At 45.0% G+C, this 21,894-nt stretch overlaps 2 protein-coding genes and 2 non-coding genes across 4 annotated transcripts; 1 reads left to right on the plus strand and 3 right to left on the minus strand.

Moving 5' to 3' along the window:
* Positions 1-774: 774 nt before the first annotated feature.
* Positions 775-11,336, plus strand: ACAT2 (acetyl-CoA acetyltransferase 2). The gene is made up of 9 exons (XM_043887991.1): positions 775-935; positions 1,669-1,803; positions 4,392-4,573; positions 6,012-6,129; positions 7,625-7,768; positions 8,569-8,691; positions 9,370-9,524; positions 9,962-10,072; positions 10,941-11,336. The coding sequence occupies exons 1-9, from the start codon at positions 881-883 to the stop codon at positions 11,109-11,111; spliced, it is 1,194 nt and encodes a 397-aa protein (XP_043743926.1). The 5' UTR covers positions 775-880; the 3' UTR covers positions 11,112-11,336.
* TCP1 (t-complex 1) lies at positions 11,229-21,592 on the minus strand. Its single transcript, XM_043887989.1, has 12 exons — positions 21,330-21,592; positions 19,441-19,526; positions 19,105-19,233; positions 17,938-18,035; positions 17,448-17,558; positions 16,966-17,147; positions 16,444-16,570; positions 13,183-13,358; positions 12,732-12,855; positions 12,254-12,446; positions 11,970-12,133; positions 11,229-11,539 (listed from the first exon to the last, which is right to left on the minus strand). The coding sequence occupies exons 1-12, from the start codon at positions 21,391-21,393 to the stop codon at positions 11,323-11,325; spliced, it is 1,671 nt and encodes a 556-aa protein (XP_043743924.1). The 5' UTR covers positions 21,394-21,592; the 3' UTR covers positions 11,229-11,322.
* Positions 12,544-12,673, minus strand: LOC122684563. Its single transcript, XR_006338101.1, has one exon. It is a non-coding gene; the product is annotated as a small nucleolar RNA SNORA20 (small nucleolar RNA).
* Positions 17,640-17,775, minus strand: LOC122684564. The gene has a single exon (XR_006338102.1). It is a non-coding gene; the product is annotated as a small nucleolar RNA SNORA29 (small nucleolar RNA).
* Positions 21,593-21,894: the final 302 nt, after the last annotated feature.

Raw genomic sequence — 21,894 nt, forward strand, 5'->3', positions numbered from 1 at the left:
TTGTACATGTTCCTCGCCTTCCAGACTGTCTACACGGTCAACTAGGGGAAATCCTTTTGATCTGTGGGACAGAGACACTTTCCTCACACACTCGCCGCTATGGCTGATCCTCCAGGATAAGAAAAGCAAGGGGGCCAACCCCACAGAAGGGCACGGAGTCCTCCCGCTGTTTGCAGAGGGGAACCAAGCTAGCCCCCTACGTAAATGAATGATGGATTACGGGCGCCCAGGGAAAACAAAGAGGAACCCGAGAAGCCCCGGGAGCAAAAAGCACGCATCAGAGAGGCCCGCAGGCCTGCAGCTGGTTGGATTCGCACTGAATTCTCACTGCAGAGATCCAGAACCTGGGCTGAACGCGGGATACGCCTGCCGCCTCACTTGTTAGTGACTCCAAAAAAACCTTAAATTCAAAGAAAGACAACCTTCCTGAGTCGGGAAGATTTTCTGGAGAAGGAAACGGCAATCCACCCCAATATTCTTGCGGGGGAAATCCCATGGACAGAGGAGCCTGGCGGGCTGCAGTCCATGGGGTCGGAAGAGTCGGACAAGACTTGCGACTAAACCACCACCACCATCCCTCAAAACAAAAATGATCAAGGCAGAAACGACCGCTCTGGGGGTATCCAGATAAAAGGTGGTCGGCAGCTTCCGGGCCCAGAGGCCCCGCCCTCCGCCCCAGGCCCGGCGGCCAGCAACCCTCAACCCCGCCCCCGCCCCGCCCTCGCGCATGCGCACCGGCGGCTGCCGGGGGCGGTGGGCGGGGTTGTCCGAGGCCCCGCCCCCAGCGCGGTATATCTGCGGCAGGGCTGGCCTCCTTCGCTCACTAAGCCGGCTGCTCTGGGGCGCACAGGAACTTCTCGAGAGGCGGTCGTGCGGCAGGATGAGTGCAGACTCGGACCCGGTGGTCATCGTCTCGGCGGCGCGCACCATCATAGGTGAGTGGGAAGGCGGACCCGGCGTGGGGTTTGAGCCGTGAGCTAGGCCTGGCCTGCTCGCGGGGACCCCCTCTCCCCGTCCCCCCAACCCACCCACCACAGGACCTCCGGGACGCTCAGAACCCTGCGCCTCGCGCCTCCGTGGCCAGCCTGCTTTCCACGCCCCTTCCTCGCTCGCTCTCATCTGAGTGTTCTGATTGGCGTCTTGGGTAGGGCCACCGCGCCTCCCGGCCCTCCTATTGGTTAACGGGGAGAGACGCCTTGCCGCGAGCCCCCTGATTGGCCAGCCGCGGGAGGCACCACCTCAGCCTTGTGGCTGCAGGGGGCGGGGTCGCTGGGTGGTCTGAGCTGGGGTGGGCGCTGGGCCAGGGGGTCGCGTCGCTTAAAAGGAGGGTTAGAGAGAATTGCCTGAATGTCCTTAGCGGTGTATAGATTTCAAAGGCCCTGGGCACGTGGGACTGGATGCCCTCTTTTGTTAGGGAAGCTTTGGCCGCGCCCATAAAGCTCGGATTTGGGGGAGTGGATGGATAGGTTTCCCGCGGGTCCGCAGTCTCCCCGCACATCCTGGGGACTGCCTTCCTGGGGTTCGACTGCTGCGCGTCCCCCGCGCTCCTCTCTGTGCCCGTACGAGATGCAGTGCGGCGTCTTTTCCGGGGGAAAAAGCACCGGTCCGCCGGCGCCCCCACCGCCCCGGGCGCCCTCTCCATCTCCCTCGTCTTCCCGTCTGTTCTAGGCTCCTTCAATGGTGCCTTATCCACCGTTCCTGTGCATGACCTGGGCTCAACTGTCATCAGAGAGGTCCTGAAAAGGGCCGCTGTGGCTCCCGAAGAGGTCTCAGAGGTCATATTTGGACACGTTTTGGCAGCAGGTAACTCCACAGTGACCCGCCAGCCTAGGTCAGAGTTATTGGAAGCAATAATCTTTCCTCCCCCTGCTTCCCACTTCACACACAGAAACATGCGTTTTTGCCTCCATGCATTCCCTCTCTTAGAATATCTCCTGTCGCCCTTTGCCAGGCCCTATCAGTAGCTTCTCTCCAACTTAACCCTGAGCGTCTTTAATATACGTTTCCTGATCGATCCTACATCTCCGTCCTCTGCTGCCTTTTCATTCTTTAGAAGCAGGACCAGCCTGAGGCATGGGAGAGGATGCAGGGTCTTTTGTACTTCCCTAAAGTTTCCCATATTCAATAAAAATGCATTGAGTTCTTCTGTGCCCCGCTCTGTGCTAGGTGCTGGGACAGGGCTTCACTGACACAAGTCAGTCCTTGGCCTGCACCAGGCTGACTTCTGTGCTGGCATGGTGGGTGGCTCTCAGAGAGGGACCCCTCACCCCTGGAGGGGCTGCTGTTGATGAATCTCGGGACTGTTCCAGCTCACTTCTGATTCCCACTAGGTTTACAGGCCCATGCCCACTGACAATTCCAAGTTAGTTATCCATAACTACTTTCACGCTCATTCAGAAGCATCATAAGTTCTAGTTATTCCTAGTGATAATGGTGTCACATTCACTTACTGCCAACTTTTGTCCTTTCCTTATCTGAGACCCAGCCCATTTTTCTGTACATTTACTTTGCAGTTTTGTAGTTAGTTCCTCTTCCTAGTTCTCCTTTTTCACTTTGTCCTCGTGGGCTTTAAGGCTGAAGCACATTACTTTTTTCCTGACTTTCCAAGGCTTTAAAAGGGTTTGAGTCATACCCTCAGGTGTTAACTTATCTTTTGGAACACTCCCTCCTTTCTTCCCAGACCCATGGCCCAGACTTGTTCCTTTGCTGTAGGGCCCTCCACTCCTACAGAGGTTTCTCTGCTACCTCTTCCACATCACTCTTCACTTGAGAGGTTGAGTAATGAAGACAGGATCACAGCCTTGAACCCACATCTGTCCTACTCTTTAAGCCTGGATCCCCTCCACGATTGTGTAACTAATATTTACTGAGCAACTGCTGCACCCCAGACATTTTTCTAGAGGTTGAGCAATGAATACAGGATCACAGCCTTGAACCCACATCTGTCCTACTCTTTAAGCCTGGATCCCCTCCACGATTGTGTAACTAATATTTACTGAGCAACTGCTGCACCCCAGACATTTTTCTAGAGGTTGAGCAATGAATACAGGATCACAGCCTTTGAACCCACATCTGTCCTACTCTTTAAGCCCAGGTCCCCTCCACAATTGGGTAACTAATATTCACTGGGCAACTGCTGCACCCCAGACATTTTTCTAGAGGTTGAGCAATGAATACAGGATCACAGCCTTTGAACCCACATCTGTCCTACTCTTTAAGCCCAGGTCCCCTCCACAATTGGGTAACTAATATTCACTGGGCAACTGCTGCACCCCAGACATTTTTCTATCAGCTGACACAATGTTCATGAAGATGGAAATCTTCAATTCTCATTGAGCTCACTTTCTGCTAACTGCAGACCATTAATTAATTCTGTTTGGCACTCATTTCTTGACTAAGTCAGCAAGATCCCCTGGAGTAGGAAATAGCTACCTATTCCAGTATTCTTGCCTGGAAAATCCCATGGATGGAGGAGCCTGGTGGGCTACAGTCCATGGGGTCACAAAGAGTCTTCAACACTGAGCAACTGAGCATGCACACACCTGAAGATGGGGATTATGAATAAATGCATACTTATTTATACATACTTATGTATGAATAAATACATACTTCCTTCCCTCCCTGAAGGAAGTGCCTGCAATTGAATTATGGAAAAGTATTTGTCAGTTCTGATTTTGTACATGTCTTATTATATAACCAGTTAATGATGGTGTGATGAATAGTAAGCAAGGAAAGAGGTGTTTCTTAGCAGAGGTTTCCTCTTTGAAGTAACCCTTTTAATCCTTCCGGGCTTCCCAGGAGGCTCAGTGGGTAAAGAATTCGCCTGCAATGCAGGAGATGCAAGTTCAATCCCTGGGTTTGGAAGATCCCCTGGAGGAGGGCATGGCAACCAACTCCAGTATTCCTGCCTGGAGAATCCTATGGACAGAGGAGCCTGATGGGTTACAGTCCATAGGGTTGGACGCGACTGGGCACACATGCACCCTTATCCTCCCAGGTATCTTAGGCCATGATCAAGAAAGCAAATAGCCCTAGTGAAAAATAGGAATAATGCCAAAGTTCTGCCCTGTTTTTTTTCTATGTGTGCTCATTCAAGTACACACTTGATCAAAAGATCAAGAAGACAGTTCCTTCTTACAGTATTAATAACTTCTTTGTGGAGGAGAAAGCTTATATTCATTAAGTTTCTATGAAACAGCACAAGATATGTATTCAATGGTCAGACCCGGACAGGCAGATCCACACAATTCTCTGCCTCTCCCGTGAACTTGACTTGGCTGGGAAATGGCTGGAGATCCACTTGGCAATCTCTTGAACTTTGCATGCATTTTCATCCCAACATGCTGTCTTTCTCTTTGGCTGCTGAGAGGCCTCTGTGATTCTTCTTCCAGGCTGTGGGCAGAACCCTGTTCGACAGGCCAGTGTGGGTGCAGGAATCCCCTACTCTGTTCCTGCGTGGAGCTGCCAAATGATCTGCGGGTCAGGCCTGAAAGCCGTGTGCCTTGCAGCCCAGTCGATAAAGATAGGAGACTCCAGCATTGTTGTTGCAGGAGGCATGGAAAACATGAGTAAGGTAAGACCTCTGAAGAGACGGCGTTCCCTGACCACTCACTGATGAACTCCTGTCCATTGCCACAGCAGGGTCGACCGATGGTCTGAAAGCTGGAACCAGACAGGGAACAAGGAAAATTTGGATCGAACCTTGATCCCTGCCTGCGTGTTAATTATTCACAGTGATTGGGAAATTCAAGTTGAAGAAAAAGCCGGTCAACCAGTGTGATGTCTTTAGTTTTACATTTCTTTCTGATTGTGAGGGAAAGTCAGAAACCAGATGTTGCACTCACCTTCCTGCACGGGACAAAGGGTATTCCTGGGGACCACAGCCTGTCGACCTTTTGTAGGTACACAGTGTGGAGGAGAGGACCCACTGAGCGGTGCCCATCTCCAGTGGGCTTGCCAGGGGGGATTGGCTTTGCCAAGTTCCATCCTTCCCACTGATACAGTGGGGGAAAAGGACAAAGTGTATCCCCTGCTTCCTGTAGCAATTCAGGGTCTCCCCTGGGGAACCCCTGGGCAGAGACCGATTCAGCCCACCTTGCTCAGGCTTGGGAGGAGACAGGGTGAGGGTAGCAGCACAGAGTGATTCCGGTGGGGCCACAGCAGTACCTGTGCAGTGCTTCATGGGGTGCTTTTACACATGCAGTCATAACGGCCCTTGGTTTTGGTTTTATTCCCAATTTACAGGTAAGGAAACCGAGGCCCAGAGCCAGGACTCAAAATAGAGATCTTCAGACTCTTTAGTCTTTCCTTTCTAGCTGCTGTTGAGTTGGTAGGAGTTGAGAGGGAGCTTCCCTGATAGCTCAGTTGGCAAAGAATCTCCCTGCAGTGCAGGAGACCTTGGTTTGATTCCTGGGTTGGGAACATCCCCTGGATAAGGAATAGGCTATCCACTCCAGTATTCTGGCCTAGATAATTCCATGGACCGTATAGTCCATGGGGTCGCAGAGTCGGACATGACTGAGCGGCTTTCAAGAGGAAATCCTTGAAATCCCCCCACTGAGAAATCTCTCCCCATCAGTTAATGAGGCAACCTGATTATTCTCACTCTAGGTAGTGTACGTCCCATCAAAGTAAGGAACACACTGTTAGCATCACTTAAGCTCATTGATCAGCTCTTTGTGTAACAGATCTCTGGTTGCTTTGAAGAGAATAAATGAGCTTTTTAAAGAAATAGGACAAAATGCACAGGTTTGTTTGACGGAAAGCTGCAAATGCGTAGGGAAGAGAGTTACAGGTGGGTTTCCAAGGGCAGGTAGGGTGGAGTAGCCTATTAATTCCAGGGGTCTTCAGGCCCTGGGCCCTGGTGATGAGGAAGATGGGCTGGAACGGAGGAGAAGGATCACAAGGGGGACTTGGTGAAGACTCAGGAACCACTGGACGGTTTTGAGTGGGAGCCTAAGGAGAGGACTAGTTACAACCACACCTAATGCATCTGTATTTCTTGTTTGCAGGCTCCTCATTTGGTTCACTTGAGGACGGGAGTCAAGCTTGGGGAAAAACCACTAGTTGACAGTATACTCTGTGATGGGCTCACCGACGCCTTCCACAACTATCACATGGGCGTTACAGGTAAGGCGGACGTGGCTGAAATGTGAAAAGGTTAGAGAAGGTCGTGCAACAGTGGGTTTTGCAGGTGCTTTTCCTCTTTAAGGGTAGGGACCAAGTCCTCATCATTTTGTATCCCTGATGACGGGGATAGTTCCCCATTGATGAAGCCAAGTTGGGGAAATATTCCCTCTCTCCTTTGTGACTCCTTGATTGTCAGGGAAGTTGGCGGTGGGAGTTCTTCTGGGTTAATCTCTCATTTTATCATATGAAGAAACAGGTCTCACAAATAGTGGCTTTGTGCAAGGCAAGGTCAGAGATAAGCTAGTACTTCTGGTATCGAACTCTGTATTCTATTCGTTGCACTACACAATCAGGTTTTCATCCACCCACAAGGCTTGCAATATTTCAACCATCTTTTCATTATTGTATTCATTATGGTGATCTGAATAACCATTTGACCTAGAATAGCCAAAACAATTTCGACAAAGCAGGAAACAGAGCTTTGATCTTTGCTATTACCACTACAGCTTGCTCCAAGGCTCAGATGATGGTTAGCATTTTTTTAGCAATAAGGTATTTTTTAATTAAGGTATGTACATTGTTTTTTTAGATATAGTGCTATTGCACACTTAATACACTGCACATACTTTACAGTATAGAAATATGGTGGATATCACTTTAATCAAGTGAGCAAAGTTGACATAACCTGAGATAAACTCCCACATGTATCCTGATAAGATTCAATGAAAAGAAAATATAATCATCATCCCGTACTTTCCCACATTATATTCTAACACGTCAGAATATTCTAACTTTATACTCTAATGTGTTATCTAATCTTGAGGAAACATCAGAAAAATTAGGATTGGTGACATCTGACAAAGGAATTGGCCCCTGCCCTTCAAAAATAACAAGGTTAAGAAACACAGAGATAGGCTAAGACTAGTTGCAAGTAAAAACTAAAGAGATTGACAGTGAAATGCAGTGTGTGATCGTGGTTGGATGATACTGAATAAATTAGCTATAAAGGGCATCACTGGGACAACCGGTGAACCTTGAATATCGACTGAGCGTGTAGATAACAGTATTTTATCAGTGTTACATTTCTTGATTTTGGTAGCCGTGGTTATGTAAGAAGCTGGCCTTTCTTGTGGGGAAATATACACTGACATTAAAATGATGAAGGGGCATGATATCTACAACTTTCCATCAAATGGTTCAGAAACCGAGTGAGAAAGCAGACGGGGCCAAAAAATAGGAACAACTGGTGAAGCAGCGAAAAGGAAATTTCTGGAAGTTACTTTATAGAAAGGAAAAGAGAAGGAAGGAAGCAAAGAAAGAAAACGGCTTCTTAAGAACGCTTGCAACCTTTCCACACCTGATGGGAGGCAGGAGTACCACAGAGGACTGTCTCAGCCCACCAGTGGGCCCGCCGATGTTGGGCATCAGGGCTTGAGCCAAGAAGCCATCCTGAAAATGTTTGGGTTTTTTTTTTTTTTTTAAATTTCTTTCACAGCTGAAAATGTGGCCAAACAATGGCAAGTGAGTAGAGAGGACCAGGACAAGGTTGCAGTTCTGTCCCAAAACAGGACGGAGAACGCACAGAAGGCAGGCCGTTTTGACAAAGAGATCGTACCAGTTTTTGTATCTTCTAAAAAAGGTGGGTGTGTCCTTCGTTAAGGTTTAAACGTCAACAGGAAATCTATAAGGAAATCATTCCTATTCTATAAGGCAGTCAATTCTCGTCTACAAGGAAATCAATAATAGTCAAAAGAATACCTTACAGGAATGTTTGTGCATTGTTATCTTAGTTATGTCTCTCGGGATGCAAAGAAAAGCTGTATTCAGGGTCGATCTGAACATGAGGTGGGGAGACACTCTTGGCCCGGGGTCTCCCCGCGGCTGAGACAGGCGCGCTGGTCCCTGGTTGTTGGAAGGCAGCAACCCACCTTTCTACCCCTACCAGTTCTTTCTTCAGAAGCGACTGTCCACTCATTTCTGTCGCTTCTGTGTGTGCTTCATATTTCTTGAGGGTGTCATCTTTTGGGGTTACTTAGCTCTTCTCCAATATGGAACACAATGGTTAAGTTCTTTTCCTGACTGACATCAACTATGTCCAGCCTTTGTGAGGTTGGCTTTGACACCCTAGACCCAGTCAGCTGTAACCAGCCAAGATCTATACCCCAAACCTTAGCAACCTCTTACATGAAGAACTCCCTGAGACTGCCTTCCGCAGAAAGGGCTGTACTGGTGTGGAAAACACTGAAGATGGTGCTAATGTGATGTCTTAACATACAATGTGTATTACTGTGGACTTTTCTCCTATTGGAATGGAAGTATTCTATAATAAATTTTTCTTCCAAATGTGAATCTTTATCATGTCTGAGGAATCCATTGTTTCTAGTACCCTGCCTGCCATCTCTGTACTAACCTTGGGTCATTTATTTTCCTTTTTGTCAGGTCTTACTGAAGTTAAAACAGACGAGTTTCCTCGCCATGGGAGCAACATGGAAGCCGTGTCTAAGCTAAAGCCTTGCTTCCTTATGGATGGAACGGGAACAGTCACCCCAGCTAATGCTTCAGGTTAATTATCTGAAGGGCGGTTTGGGGAATACCATCTTCTGCAAGGACTACCATGTACTCAGATTATTCTTTTTTGGGTGGGGATGGGGCTGGGGGGCTGTGCCTGTGACCCGTGGGATCTTAGTTCCCTAAGCAGGGATCAAACCCCTGCCCCCTGCATTGGGAGCACCGAGTCCTAGCTACTGGACCACCGAGGGGGTTCCTGTACAGGTTATTCTAAAACCTTATTTCAGTTGGTTTAGGGAAAAATGTAGTTTTGACCATTTGTTTCTTCATATTGGACTCATATAATATACTAAAATGGATTTGGCTTCCCTGCAGTATCCTATCGGGACATACAAATGAAAAAAGTGCATTAGATTTTATCTACTACCTTTGTGCTTTTCCAAAACCAGAAACTCCGATTACCTTCTGTGATGTCTGGGCTGCTACTTCCACTTTATTAATCTCCTGTCCTCCACTGCTTTCGTCTTCCTGTTCTCCCATGGAAATGTTCTGTAGTCTATCAGATTGGCAAACATACCATTTCTAATTACAGTATAAAGCCCAACTTAACAGTAAATGACTTTGCCAAGATGTATTAAGGTTTACGTAACTCATGTCTCCTGGTGTTAGACAAAGTAGATACAGGTACTTAACGAGGATGGTTTCCAAAAGCAAGACATTCCTGTTTTACAGGAATTAATGACGGTGCTGCAGCAGTGGTTCTTATGAAGAAGTCTGAAGCTGGCAACCGTGGGCTCACACCCTTAGCACAGATAGTTTCCTGGGCACAAGCAGGTGTGGAGCCTTCCATTATGGGAATAGGACCAATTCCAGCAATAAAGCAAGCTGTGAGTTTCATTTTGAATGTTGGTACCTGTCCTTTGTCGCTAAAACCTCTTTGGGAGCACACACATAACTTGTAAATGCTTTATTTCCGCCGCCTTCAAACCTTTACTCAGATCTTTCCCACTCCAAAATGCTGAGAGGAGGCTTGATTTTGTTTTCATCTGTATTCCTATCAGGTTTCACCTGCATGTCTGAGCCTTTCCATTGGCCTTAAATAACCTTATTCATCTAGTTTTCGCTGTTCTTTACTAAAAGGGCAGCCAACATTTGGATCACATGCTCTATAACCTCATGTGGATGTAACAAGTGTAACTGGTTCAGATTAAGTGGGTGGTTTTTAAGAGATCCTTCAACATCACACATCCTGCTTTTACATCTACAACAAAGAATGGTTCTGCCTGAGTTCTTAAACCTGTGTTCCATTTAACCTTTCCTTTAGATTGCAAAAGCAGGATGGTCACTGGAGGATGTTGATGTTTTTGAAATCAATGAAGCCTTTGCAGCCCTCTCTGTTGCAATAGCTAAAGAACTTGGATTAAACCCAGAGAAGGTAAGCATAAGCAAGTAATCCTGAGAATGTGCAAATGAATGTTCACAGTGCAAGAAATTGCATGTGACTGTGTGTACATGCAGGCTTCCCTGGTAGCTCAGAGGTTAAAGCGTCTGCATGCAATGCAGGAGACCTGGGTTCAATCCCTGGGTCGGGAAGGTCCCCTGGAGAAGGAAATGGCAACCTACTCCAGTATTCTTGCCTGGAGAATCCCATGTAGCCTGGTAGGCTACAGTCCACGGTGTCGCAGTTGGACATACATGCATGCTTAGTTGTGTCTGATTTTTTGTGACCCCATGGACTGTAGCCCACCAGACTCCTCTGTCCATGGGATTCTCCAGGCAAGAATATGGAGTGGGTTGCCATGCCCTCCTCCAGGGGATCTTCCCCAGGTCTCTGGCATTCTACTGCAGTCCAGGTGGATTCTTTACCACTAGCACCAGCTGGGAAGCCTCAGTTTTAAGGCTGTCACCACCAAGATACAGGTTATGGGTGGGCACTGGGTGGGTTCCTACTGGGACTCGGGAAGGTTTTTTGCTTCCTACGGCAAAAAACTTATCTGTGTTAGCTCATTTCCCACAGAAAGAGTGCATTTTAAATCTTTGTTATGGGATCTTAAGTCCTTGACCAGGGATTGAAACCAGCAACCCCCTGCAGTGGAAGGGTCAAGTCTTAACCACTGGACTGCCAAAGAATTCCCATTTTTTAAATCTTTTAAACTAAGGTAGTCAGAATGGATGTTTCAAGGGTAAAATCACTTCAGCAACTGAAGTTAAAAACAGAATTTGAGAAGGCAGTTTACTGGTACGACATTAATTTAACTCCGTCCAGAGAAAACTATAAATGATACAATCTTTCCGCCCCTCAGGTCAACACTGAAGGAGGAGCCATAGCCCTGGGCCATCCTCTTGGAGCTTCTGGCTGTCGGATTCTCGTCACCCTGTTACACACGCTGGAGCGCCAGGGTGGACGTCGTGGTGTCGCCGCCCTGTGCATTGGGGGTGGGATGGGAATAGCGATGTGTGTTCAGAGAGGGTGACACTGCGCAACAGCTCATGAGGCCGAGTTAAACTAAACCACAGCTGCATTTTTTAACTAATAATACTAAGTCATGTGAAACCAGAGGACCAAAGTGAGGAAACTATTTCCCACTTCACAAGAGACACAAGACTCGGCAGCCTGTTGCACTTTAATGTGTAATATTCGAGGTACAAGCAAGCTGCATTTAACATTGTTATAAATAAAACCGGTCAGTCATCAAGGGCTCCAGAGTGAACAGCATCTTCATAACCTCCATGCTTATCATCTTTGCTTTCTGGGTGTAATTTAATAAGATCATCAATTCGAAGAATGGTAATTGCAGCTTCAGTTGCAAATTTCAAGCTCTTAACTTTAACTATGGTTGGTTCAAACACCCCTGCTTGTTTGTTGTCACGGGGTTTACCATTGACCAAGTCAAGACCAATCCTGCAATTTAGGAAAAAAACAATTAAATGGCCTCTTCTGTAATTCACATCCATCCCATTCTACCCCTTTAAAAGCTGGCTTATTAATGCCAGCTATTCCATTAAAATGTTAACCTTGGGAAACCGGAGGGCAGTAATTATGGATAAACAAATTCAGCACTGAAGGAGGTGTAGAAAGCCTAGATGGTAGTAAAATATTTCTAAATGCCACTTAAAAATAGGCATGGACCACCCAAAAGTAATTTCTTATCTCTGGGGGATGTTCCTACTGTACCTAAATGACTACCGAGAAGAGAGGTGAGAAATCATTTGATAACTAAGACACACCAATGCTAGCAATCACTAGTCATCCCCCTAATGAGTTTAAGAAGAAAAACCAAACTACCACATATGATACACAAATGACAATGAAAAAGGGAACATACACTTACCATTTTAGATTTTTTCGTTCTGGGTTAACCTGAGCCTCGTTATGAAAAGCTCTTAATTTTGCCACCAGATCTGTGGAGTCCTGGGCAGCATTAACTGCCAGAGTATTAGGAATCACAAGAAGAGATCTTGCAAACTCTGCAATAGCGAGCTGTTCCCGGGAGCCCTAAGGAGAAAGACAATGAATTGTCTTCACAAAAGAAAGAAAAGAAAACCCACAGCAGCAGCTCAGGGCTTAGAAGAGACGTACTCTCATGAACCAGAACAGGCTTCAGGGTGTTCTTACCATGCTGGTCGCGTAGTTCTCGAGGTAAATGGAAAGGGCTGCCTCTACAGCACCCCCACCTGGGACCACAGATTTTGACTCCAAAACTCTCTTCACCACACAAAGGGCATCATGTAAGGAGCGCTCCATCTCATCACACATGAAATCATTTGCTCCACGTAAGATGACCGATGCAGAGGTACGAGCCTTAGTGCTATTTAAAACAATAGTGATAGTCTTATATCAATTCAACAGTAGTAAGTCCATGAAGAAATTCACTTCTACTTACACAGGACATTTAGACAGGGAAGCAATGTCTAGACCGTGGAGAAGAGATGAAACGGCAACTTCACCTCCATTTACAAGGGCCCAGTATTGTTTTATCCCATGCGTATAACTGCTCATATCACTGAAGGACTATAGCAGCAAATAAATGGGAAGATGGTCTGCTTTCACTCAATAAAATCTGTACAGCCTTACAATTTAGAAAGCAGCTTACTTTTTAATCAAGATCAGTTCATCATCACAAATTCTCTCCTGTACCACTTCTTCTGCTTGTCCCAACATTGAAGCTTCAAAAGTTTCTTCACCTTCCAAATTGGCCAGCGTTGACAGAATAATTGCTGTTAAAAGTAATTAGAATCATCTGTAAGCACCGTTCTCTCATGAATATTTTCAACCCTGCTTTAAACATTCAGAAACATGGAATTTACTATAGAAGTGACACACAATCTCAAGTTTAAGGCTTACAGTTAGACATTCAAGGAACCGTCCTATCCTAAGAGAACTGTGTCACTTCGAGGTGAAGAACATTGAAGAACTTTCCCAGTTACAAATGCACAAAAAAGATTTTACAACATGTTTTTGTACGCAAAACATTAAGGAAGTTTTCTGGATCTGCTTATTGTTAGCATCCAACATAAAAGGAACACAGCCGGCAGGAGACATACCTCCGGAAGCTTTAGCAATGCGTTTAAGGTCCCTTTTTAAAACTCTTCGAACTGCCATAGCACCAGCCTCCACAAAATACTTCAGACACATGTCATCAATTCCACCAGTGGTTAGGATAACATTGGCACCAGTTGCCAGGATCTTCTGGATTCGCTCCTTGGTGATGTCGGACTCTCTACAAAAATGCAGTACTTGAGTAGTTATCTTCTGTATTTTTACTATTACATATAGCTTGAACTTCTATTAAGTATTTTTCATAAAATAACCACAGATTAAATAATACTAACGAGTTTCTCCCTTCTATGAGCAGAACTTAAATCAGTCCAATTTACAGAAAGTTCAAGGAATAAAATACCAGTTAGCTCTCCCCACCCCAACTTTAGTTTCTAACCAAGAATGGCGCCTAGGAAAGGAAGACTGACGGACCTGGTGGGAAGACAGACTGTCAACCAAACTCCAAGGTAAGTGTCACTACAGTGCAATGCAGAAAGACAAGCAGGCGAGAGCCACGTGTCCAGGCTGGCAGGTGGGACAAGGAAAGCTTGAAGGTCTGGAGTTAAGAGAGGGGTCCAGAGTTGGAACTCCAGGTATCAACAGAAAATGAAGAACTCTGTAGCAATGTCTGAGTCTGAATCGAGAATTTTTTTTTTTCTTTTTAATAGTTTAAAGAGAGTGGTATTATCAGTCTGTGTTTTCAAAGGATGAAATAATGAAGACACTCTGAGGCACTAACTGGAGATGAGTCTATCTGATGTGAACAGATGGCCTTAACAGAGAAGGCAAAGCTTATGGCTTGGGTGACTGGGAGATAAAACAAATGATTTCTGGAGTGAAATAAATACTAACAGGTTTGGGGATAAGAAAGAAAAAAAAAAAAAGAGTTTGGTTTTCAACAAGGTGAATCTAAAGCCCCCATGATATTCAGGTGAAGCTGCACGGGAATTACAACCAACCTACGGGATACACACTCTGAAAAACAGTCAATAAATATTTACTTATTCAAAGAACAGTAGATGAGATCAAAGAATCTTTTTATTTTCTTTTGCCACACCATGCAGCATGTAGACTTTTAGTTCACTAACCAGGGATCAAACCCGAGTCCCTTGTATTAGAGGCTTGGAGTCTTAATCGCTGGACCACTAGGCAAGTCTCAAGATCAAAGAATCTTTAAAGTGAAATGAGTCAAAGATGCACCTCACAAAAAACCTCTCTACATACTAGACAAATACTGTATGTATGTCAAAGCCATGAAACTAAGTCATTCAGCCTCTACCTTCATAGAGCTTACACTTTAAGACGTATTAACACATAGTTAGAAAATGCGTAAGCCCCAGGAAGACAAACTGCAGTAACTCAAGGGGCAGCATAATTCAGACTGAGAGGGAAAGAGAAGCATCTCTGAAAGTTACCAAATGAAAAACAAGTAAAAAAATCAACCAGTCCACACAAGTAGGCAGAGAATGTTGTGGGCAGAGGAAGGAACATTCTACTCTTAGGGACTGAAGCTGTTAGAGGAGGAGCTTGGTGGATTCTGGTTTCAGCTGTGCTAGACCACAATGCAAAGAGCAGGTAAGGAATTGAACTAACCCAGAATGATGGGACATCTCCAAGAGGCTCTGGCCTTGCAAGGGGTGAGATCAACTTGGCTGCTGTGTGGAAAACAGCCTTTTAGGTGTTGAGACTGGAACCAAGATGACCAACATGATGCCCCTGCAACAGCTTGGGCAAGAAAATGGAAACGAAAAGTGGGTGAGTTTGAGATTTAATTTATAGAGCAATATCAAGTGATCTTTGATAGGTTAGCAGAAAAAAGAAAAAAAAGTAGTTAAGGACATTTCCTAGTCTTCCTCCTCAGTAAAGGGGTCCCTAACTAAAACAGCAAAGAGCAGATTTGGGGGTATCATCACAAGTTCAATTTCAGACATAATGACTTTGAGATGCTTAAGAAGCATTCAATCAATTCAAGCTCTCCAGCACAGAGGATGCAGTGGCCCAGGCACAGGAGGACAGATGATGCAGAAGCAAAATGCTGCTCCATCCTCCAAGTCTTTCAAAAAGTAGCCAAAGTTTGATAAAGGTCAAGTGAAACTGGATGTGTGTAATGAGCTTCATAGCAGTGGTCACTAGAGTGGTTCTCCACTGGAGGAGCTGAAAAGGGCATAAGAAATAAAAGACCAGAAAAGTTTTTGTGCCAATCACTCTTCTAACATCTGGCTATACAGAAATGAGGAAGGACCAGGAGTAACTGCAACAGGATGTGTACATTTAAGGATAAAAGAGCTACATGTGAAGTGAAAGTGTTAGTTGCTCAGTCATATCTGACTCTTTGCAACCCCATGGACTGTATGTAGCCCATCAGGCTACTCTGTCCATGAGATTCTCCAGGCAAGAAAACTGGAGTGGGTAACCATTCCGTTCTCGAGGGGATCTTCCCAATCCGGGTATTGAACCTGGGTCTCCTGCACAGCAGGCAGATATAAGAGGCTTTTATATTACTTAAGGATAAAAGAGCTACAATAGGAATCTAGAAAGGAATGAAGAGTAGAATCAGTATTGAATATGCAGTTGAGCAAGAATAATGAATGAAGCAAGACTGTAAAAGCAGAAGGCAACAGGATCTCAAACACTTATTCTAAAGGGATTGGCCTTTGAAGGAAAAAAGGACACATCTGGTTATTAAAAGGAAGGGAAGAGCACACATGCAGATACCAGAGGAGCAATCATCACAATGTCGGCGCACTGCAACAAAGACCCAGCACAGCAAAGATACAGTAACTCTTTAAAAAAAGGGCGGGGGGGGGGGGGGGAACACCTTCACAACTAGCTCTCTAGCATGTCAACCAATAGTTAAGACCACATGCACTGCCTAGTACCTGACACAGTCAATACTATATGCTTGATTCTTTACTATTCGAGGAAACGCATTCCTGGACATATCTCAAAGCCCTAATATCACTATACTCATAAAACCAAAATTTCACAAAACGTCAGTTTTCATGTATCACCCTAATCTCTCTTAAGACACTGTCACATTCTAATTTTCCTGGCAGTTTAGGTAACCTAATTAGACTTTGGTTAAAAATGTTAATTTTTAAAGTCCTCTAAGACATTCACAGTTGGGGGGAAAAAAAAAAGTCCAGCTGCGTAATCCATCATACCCTGCTACCCATTAGACTTTTTAGTTTACCGTCACCTGCTCTAAAAAAGGGTAATTTACAAACATGCCTTTCCCAAGGTCAAAAATGACTCTCTCAACGTACCTCTGTCTAATCTGGTCCAGTTTTTCAGGGTCTGTAATAACCACTTGTACACCAAGCTTCATTTTTGTTTTCTGCAGGCTGAAGTCAAGGCAAGCAATTTTTGCATTAACTATTCTCTTGGGCATACCTAAAATTGAACATAACAATAAGTACCTTTACAATTAACAATGTTACATTTTATAAAATATACCTATCCTTAGAAAGAACTGCAAAGAGATTTAAAATCGTTATATGTAAACATACAAATTTAGATTTTATTACTTTTGACATTATAAACAAAAGCTCATGGCATTAAACACATGTGCTTTCTTTCTTATTTGCATCTTTCTTAATCACATGCAATTACATTACAAAGAAACTGGCAACACAATGTACCATTTCCTTTAGCTCTGGGCTTCATTAAACAACAAAAGCAGACAAGTTGGATCTAGTTCATCTGAAGATGGAGTAGTTAATCCACAAATAGCTAGCTTTATCCTTTAGCCCGCCGGTTATATGACCAAGTGAAATCACAAGCCTTACCCTGGGATCCCACCACACAGTTAAGAGCATAGCCGTTGATGAGCATACTCTCCATCTGACTTCTCCCGTGGGCTTTCAGAACATTAATGGAATTGACTGGATAGCGAGGCTGGCCTCTGATATCTGTGTATTTAATAGCAAGCACAGCATCTACCACCATGTTAGCGAAGAAATCACCATTTCTAAGCCAGCAGTTAAGGAAAACGGGAGACTTGGGATGGACAGTGGGTGCACATGAAAATCAAGGGTAATACAAAGGCACTTCCTTTTAGCAATCTCATCAAAGAAACAAGCATTATATATGCCACTGAAATGTTAGAAAACTGTTTATCACTATCTGCACACTACTTTCACAATACTGTGTATTACCCTGCCCTTTGAAAAAAGGAAAATAGGCAACTTCAATACAGCATCATCTGGCACAAAAACACAGGGTTTTACTTTTAAAAAGCCTAAACTTTACTGGCCCATCATAAGGATACATTCCAATGATTTTGGAAGACATCGATGTCTTAGCAGCATTAATCAGGCAATCCTTTCCAAGCTCATCGGTGTTAATAATCAGATTTTCACTGATGTAACGCACTGCTTCCCTGTTTGAAGTGTGGGGAAGAAAACAACTCACTACTGAGAATCTTGTTTTACCAGTGTGGCACAACAATACTTAGGGCATCAATGCTCTGTTCAGCCATTTCATATAGGAGGAGGACACGAACAATCCTCCCTCTTCAGATCACGGCAGTTCTCATCTATCCCATAAGCATAGCCACTAAAATCTATCAGGAGATAGTGTGGTAGTCAAATGGGAAAAAAGGGATACTGGCCCCAGTTCTTATTTCAAGTGTTACCACATATACACTAAAACACAGCTTTATCAAAGTATAGTCATCGACTGAAAAATGTACAGAACACAGACTCTCAACTATTACATCAAACAACAAATAAAATTTTTTCTGAATGTAACAATCTTACTTGCAAGCAAGCCGATAGCCACTAATAACTGATGTGGGATGAATTTTCTGTTTGACTAGTTCATCTGCATTTTTTAGAAGTTCTGCTGCAATAATAACCTGCAGAGAAAACATCCATTGCTCTCATGTCAGCCTGACATTATGGGCAACACATATGCACAAATACTAACACGTATCAGAAGGTAATAATCAGAATAATAGGGGAGACGAGATTAACTCCTTATTAGAAATCAGAAAAAGATAACCCTACGCAACATTTCATATGGAAATGGATAAAGCCAGATAGGAGTCAGCAAAGTGTTCTGGCTCTTAACTAGAATAAGCTAGTTCTGTAGCAGAAGAGCAGAGACGATACATTCATTCCTTTTCAAGATGAAGTGCTCACCAAGCTTTCAACATAAGCTAAATGAAGAGTCTGATGATTCAATGATCTGTACTGTTTTATTATTTGTTTATTTTGGACACTCCACTCAGTGTCTGGGATCTTAGTTTCTGGACCAGGGATTGAACTCTGGCTCTCAGCAGTGAAAGCTTGGAGTCCTAACCACTAGACTACCAGGGAATGCCTGATCTGTACTATTTTAGATTGTTATTTAGAAAACCATCCTTTTACGAAGACCAAAAATTATGCTTTAATCAAAAAGACTTTAAAATTCTTGCTTGCATCTTTGGAGGGAAAATTAATTGTATTTAAAAAGCTCTGCTATCATGAACAACTTACTTAGCAAAGATTATTCTTTCAGAAGAGGTGGATTCTATTCTTCCATGGCTTAGAGATTAAACATTTCCCCACAAACCACTGCTTTTTTTAAGAGAGCAAATTATTTTTTTTTCCCTCATCAAATAATAAGTGTTTGTACTACATCAGTATGCTGGGTGATCTTCGAGGAGTTTATATCATGTTACTGATCATGTTTACAAACTCTCTCAAACTCCCGTTTGAACTCATGAGTTCACTTGCCAGTATTTAAAATATAAAAACATCTTGTTTTTTTAAAAATACTTGGTAAGGTTTTAGGAACTTCTTCTGAGCCTCAGGTTGTGAGAGAAAAAGAAAACATTTCCTTTTTCCTTTAAATGACTTATTTATGGTTAGAGCTTCATTTTCTGAAACTTTAATTTCAGGGGAAAGAAAAACACTAGTCCTCAGCTAGCAGTCTTTACCTACCACGGAGGTGGTCCCATCTCCGACTTCTTTGTCTTGCAGATCCGCTAGCTCACAGAGAACTTTGGCTGCAGGATGCTCTACCTCCAGTAGCTTCAGGATGGTTGCACCATCATTAGTAATGGTTACATCCTAAGAAATTTCCAGAGGAGAAAAAAATGACATAATCATCCACAGAAACAGACCACCCCCTAAATTAGCCCAACCCTATTATGATACATTCACCTTCTATATACCTTCCAATACCAGCGCTCTGACAAACACAAATAATTTACAAAGTGAGATATTTATGAACTTATTCTTTAAAGTAACAAACATCACGTGTAGACCTATACTTACACCAATGTCATCCACCAACATTTTATCCAAGCCAACTGGACCAAGAGAACTTTTCACAATATTGGCAATTGAAGCTGCAGCCATGACTGTAGATACAAAGAAAATTTTTTTGAAAACTCAAGATCCCAAGAGACAATCATTTCAGTCTAAAAGAACTAAATGACAGCCTCTGAATTTTCAAATTTATCTAATCTGTCCTAACCTGAAAATCAACCAAAAGTCTAATGTAAAGAGAGAGAGCACCTAGTAATTTACAGTTTTAATTCAACTGCAGACAGACACCAACTGTTATTAAGAGCACTCACTCCATTGCTTTAAAGAAAAAATAATCACCTACTAGTCTTTACTGCAGATTCTGCCACTCCATACAAAACATAAAAAGATACCAGCCTTTTTCAGATTCTGGCAAGTTAAAAAAAAGTTATTTAAAAAAAATCAGTAATTCCAATGTTCTGACTACAAATTTGCCCAAGACAAAAATTAAGAATCTATCAAATAACGGTAAGACTGACTGATTTCAACTGGTAAGATTCACAAGATCTGTGACTTCAAGCGACTCAACAGCAAATGCTTTAACAGGTTAAAGTTTACTAGATAAACTCATTTTAAGTATCGCTTATGTATCATTCAACAAAAAGTCCGCCTGCTAAACAGGTGGTCAGTGACAGGTGGCTAAGAACTAAATCTGGCCTGTAGGGACCTGGCATCTACTGCAGAGGATAACCGCAGGAGACAATGTGCAAATTTCACTCTTGATGAAAATTGAAAGGAGTGTGAAAAACCTGGCCTAAAACTCAACATTCAAAAACACTAAGATCATGGCATCCGGTTCCATCACTTCCTGGCAAATAGATGGGGAAACAATGGAAAAAGTGACAAACTTTATTCTTTGGGGCTCCCAGATCACTGCAGCCATGAAATTAAAAGACGCTTGCTCCTTGGAAGAAAAGCTATGACCAACCTAGACAGCATCTTAAAAAGCAGAGATTACTTTGCCAACAAAGGTCTGTCTAGTCAAAGCTATGGTTTTTCCAGTAGTCATGTACAGATGTGAGAGTTGGGACTATAAAGAAAGTTGAGCCACCGAAGAATTGATGCTTTGAACTGTGGTGCTGGAGAAGACTCTTCAGAGTCCCTTGGACTACAAGGAGATTAAACCAGTCAATCCTAAAGAAAATCAGTCCTGAATATTCACTGGAAGAACTGATGCTGAAATTGAAGTTTCAATACTTGGGCCACCCGACGCGAAGAACTGACTCACTGCAAAAGACCCTAATGCTAGGAAAGATAGAAGGCAGGAGAAGGGGACGACAGAGGATAAGATGGTTGGATGGCATCATCGAGTTGACGGACACGAGTTTGAGCAAGCTCCGAGAGTTGGCAATGGACAGGGAAGCCTGGCCTGCCGCAATCCATGGGGTCGCAAAGAGTTGGGACACGACTGAGCGACTGAACTGAACAATGCTCAAGTCATCCGAAGAGCGGTCTATGGTCACGCACTCATCAATCAAAAAAAAAAAAAAAAACCCAATGAGATAGTTCTGTCTGGCTAACAGCTGTAAAACGAGGTCCAGAGACGCCTTTGTGGACTAGAAACGAAACAAAAGGGCGAGCGCAGGGGCCCCCGGCCCGCAGGGACTGGAGGTGCGGCGACACGTGCCGGTGCGACGAGCTCGGTCTCCCAGCTCCCGGCCTCCGCAGCATCCGGTCAAACCGCGCTGCGCCCTCGGTCGAGACCCGCCGCGGGACTGAGACGCCACCCACCACTCCCAGGGGCCCTTTCGAGGGGAACAGAAGGGAAGCCGCGAGGACAGCAGCCAAGGCCGAGGCGGGGGTGAGGGGGACGCGCACCGCCGCGGGCTCGCCTCAGGCCTCGCTCAGGCCCTCACCGTTCTGGGAGCGGATCGCCTCCCCAGTGCTGCGGTCCCCGAACACGGACAAAGGACCCTCCATCCTGGCGGCGGGGCGCACGTCGAGTTTCCCTCACACCGCGGGCAACCAGCGTCTCACGGTCCGCGGGCCGGGCGGTGGCCACTGCAGCCGCGACGGCGTGGAAAGGACCGAGCGACGTCGCTCGCGGGGGCTGCTGGGAACGCCGCTCCCAGCTTCTCCCCTCCCCTGACACACACCTTCCCGGGCCGCGCCGCGGGGCAGGACGGGAAAGAAAAGGGGGGAGGAGGGTGGAGAAGCGTGAGCGCGCCGGAAGTGAGCAGACGGAAGGGGCGGTCCCAGCACATTCGCCCAATTAGAGAGCGAATGAGAAGGGCGCGAAGGTAGGAGAGCGGAAGTCAGTATCTCGGACCGCTAGAGGGAGGAGGCGCTCGGCTGACGCTTTCTCCCCCTAGGCACAGGTTACGCGTGCGCGTCTGCACATTCTGGTACCTTCTAGAAAAGGTGGGCGGTAGGGCGGAGCTTGGAGTGACGAAAAGCAGGTGGGGGGCGTAAGGCTGTGTG

This window comes from Cervus elaphus, chromosome 26 (genome assembly GCF_910594005.1).
Source record: "Cervus elaphus chromosome 26, mCerEla1.1, whole genome shotgun sequence".
Classification (NCBI taxonomy): Eukaryota; Metazoa; Chordata; class Mammalia; order Artiodactyla; family Cervidae; genus Cervus; species Cervus elaphus.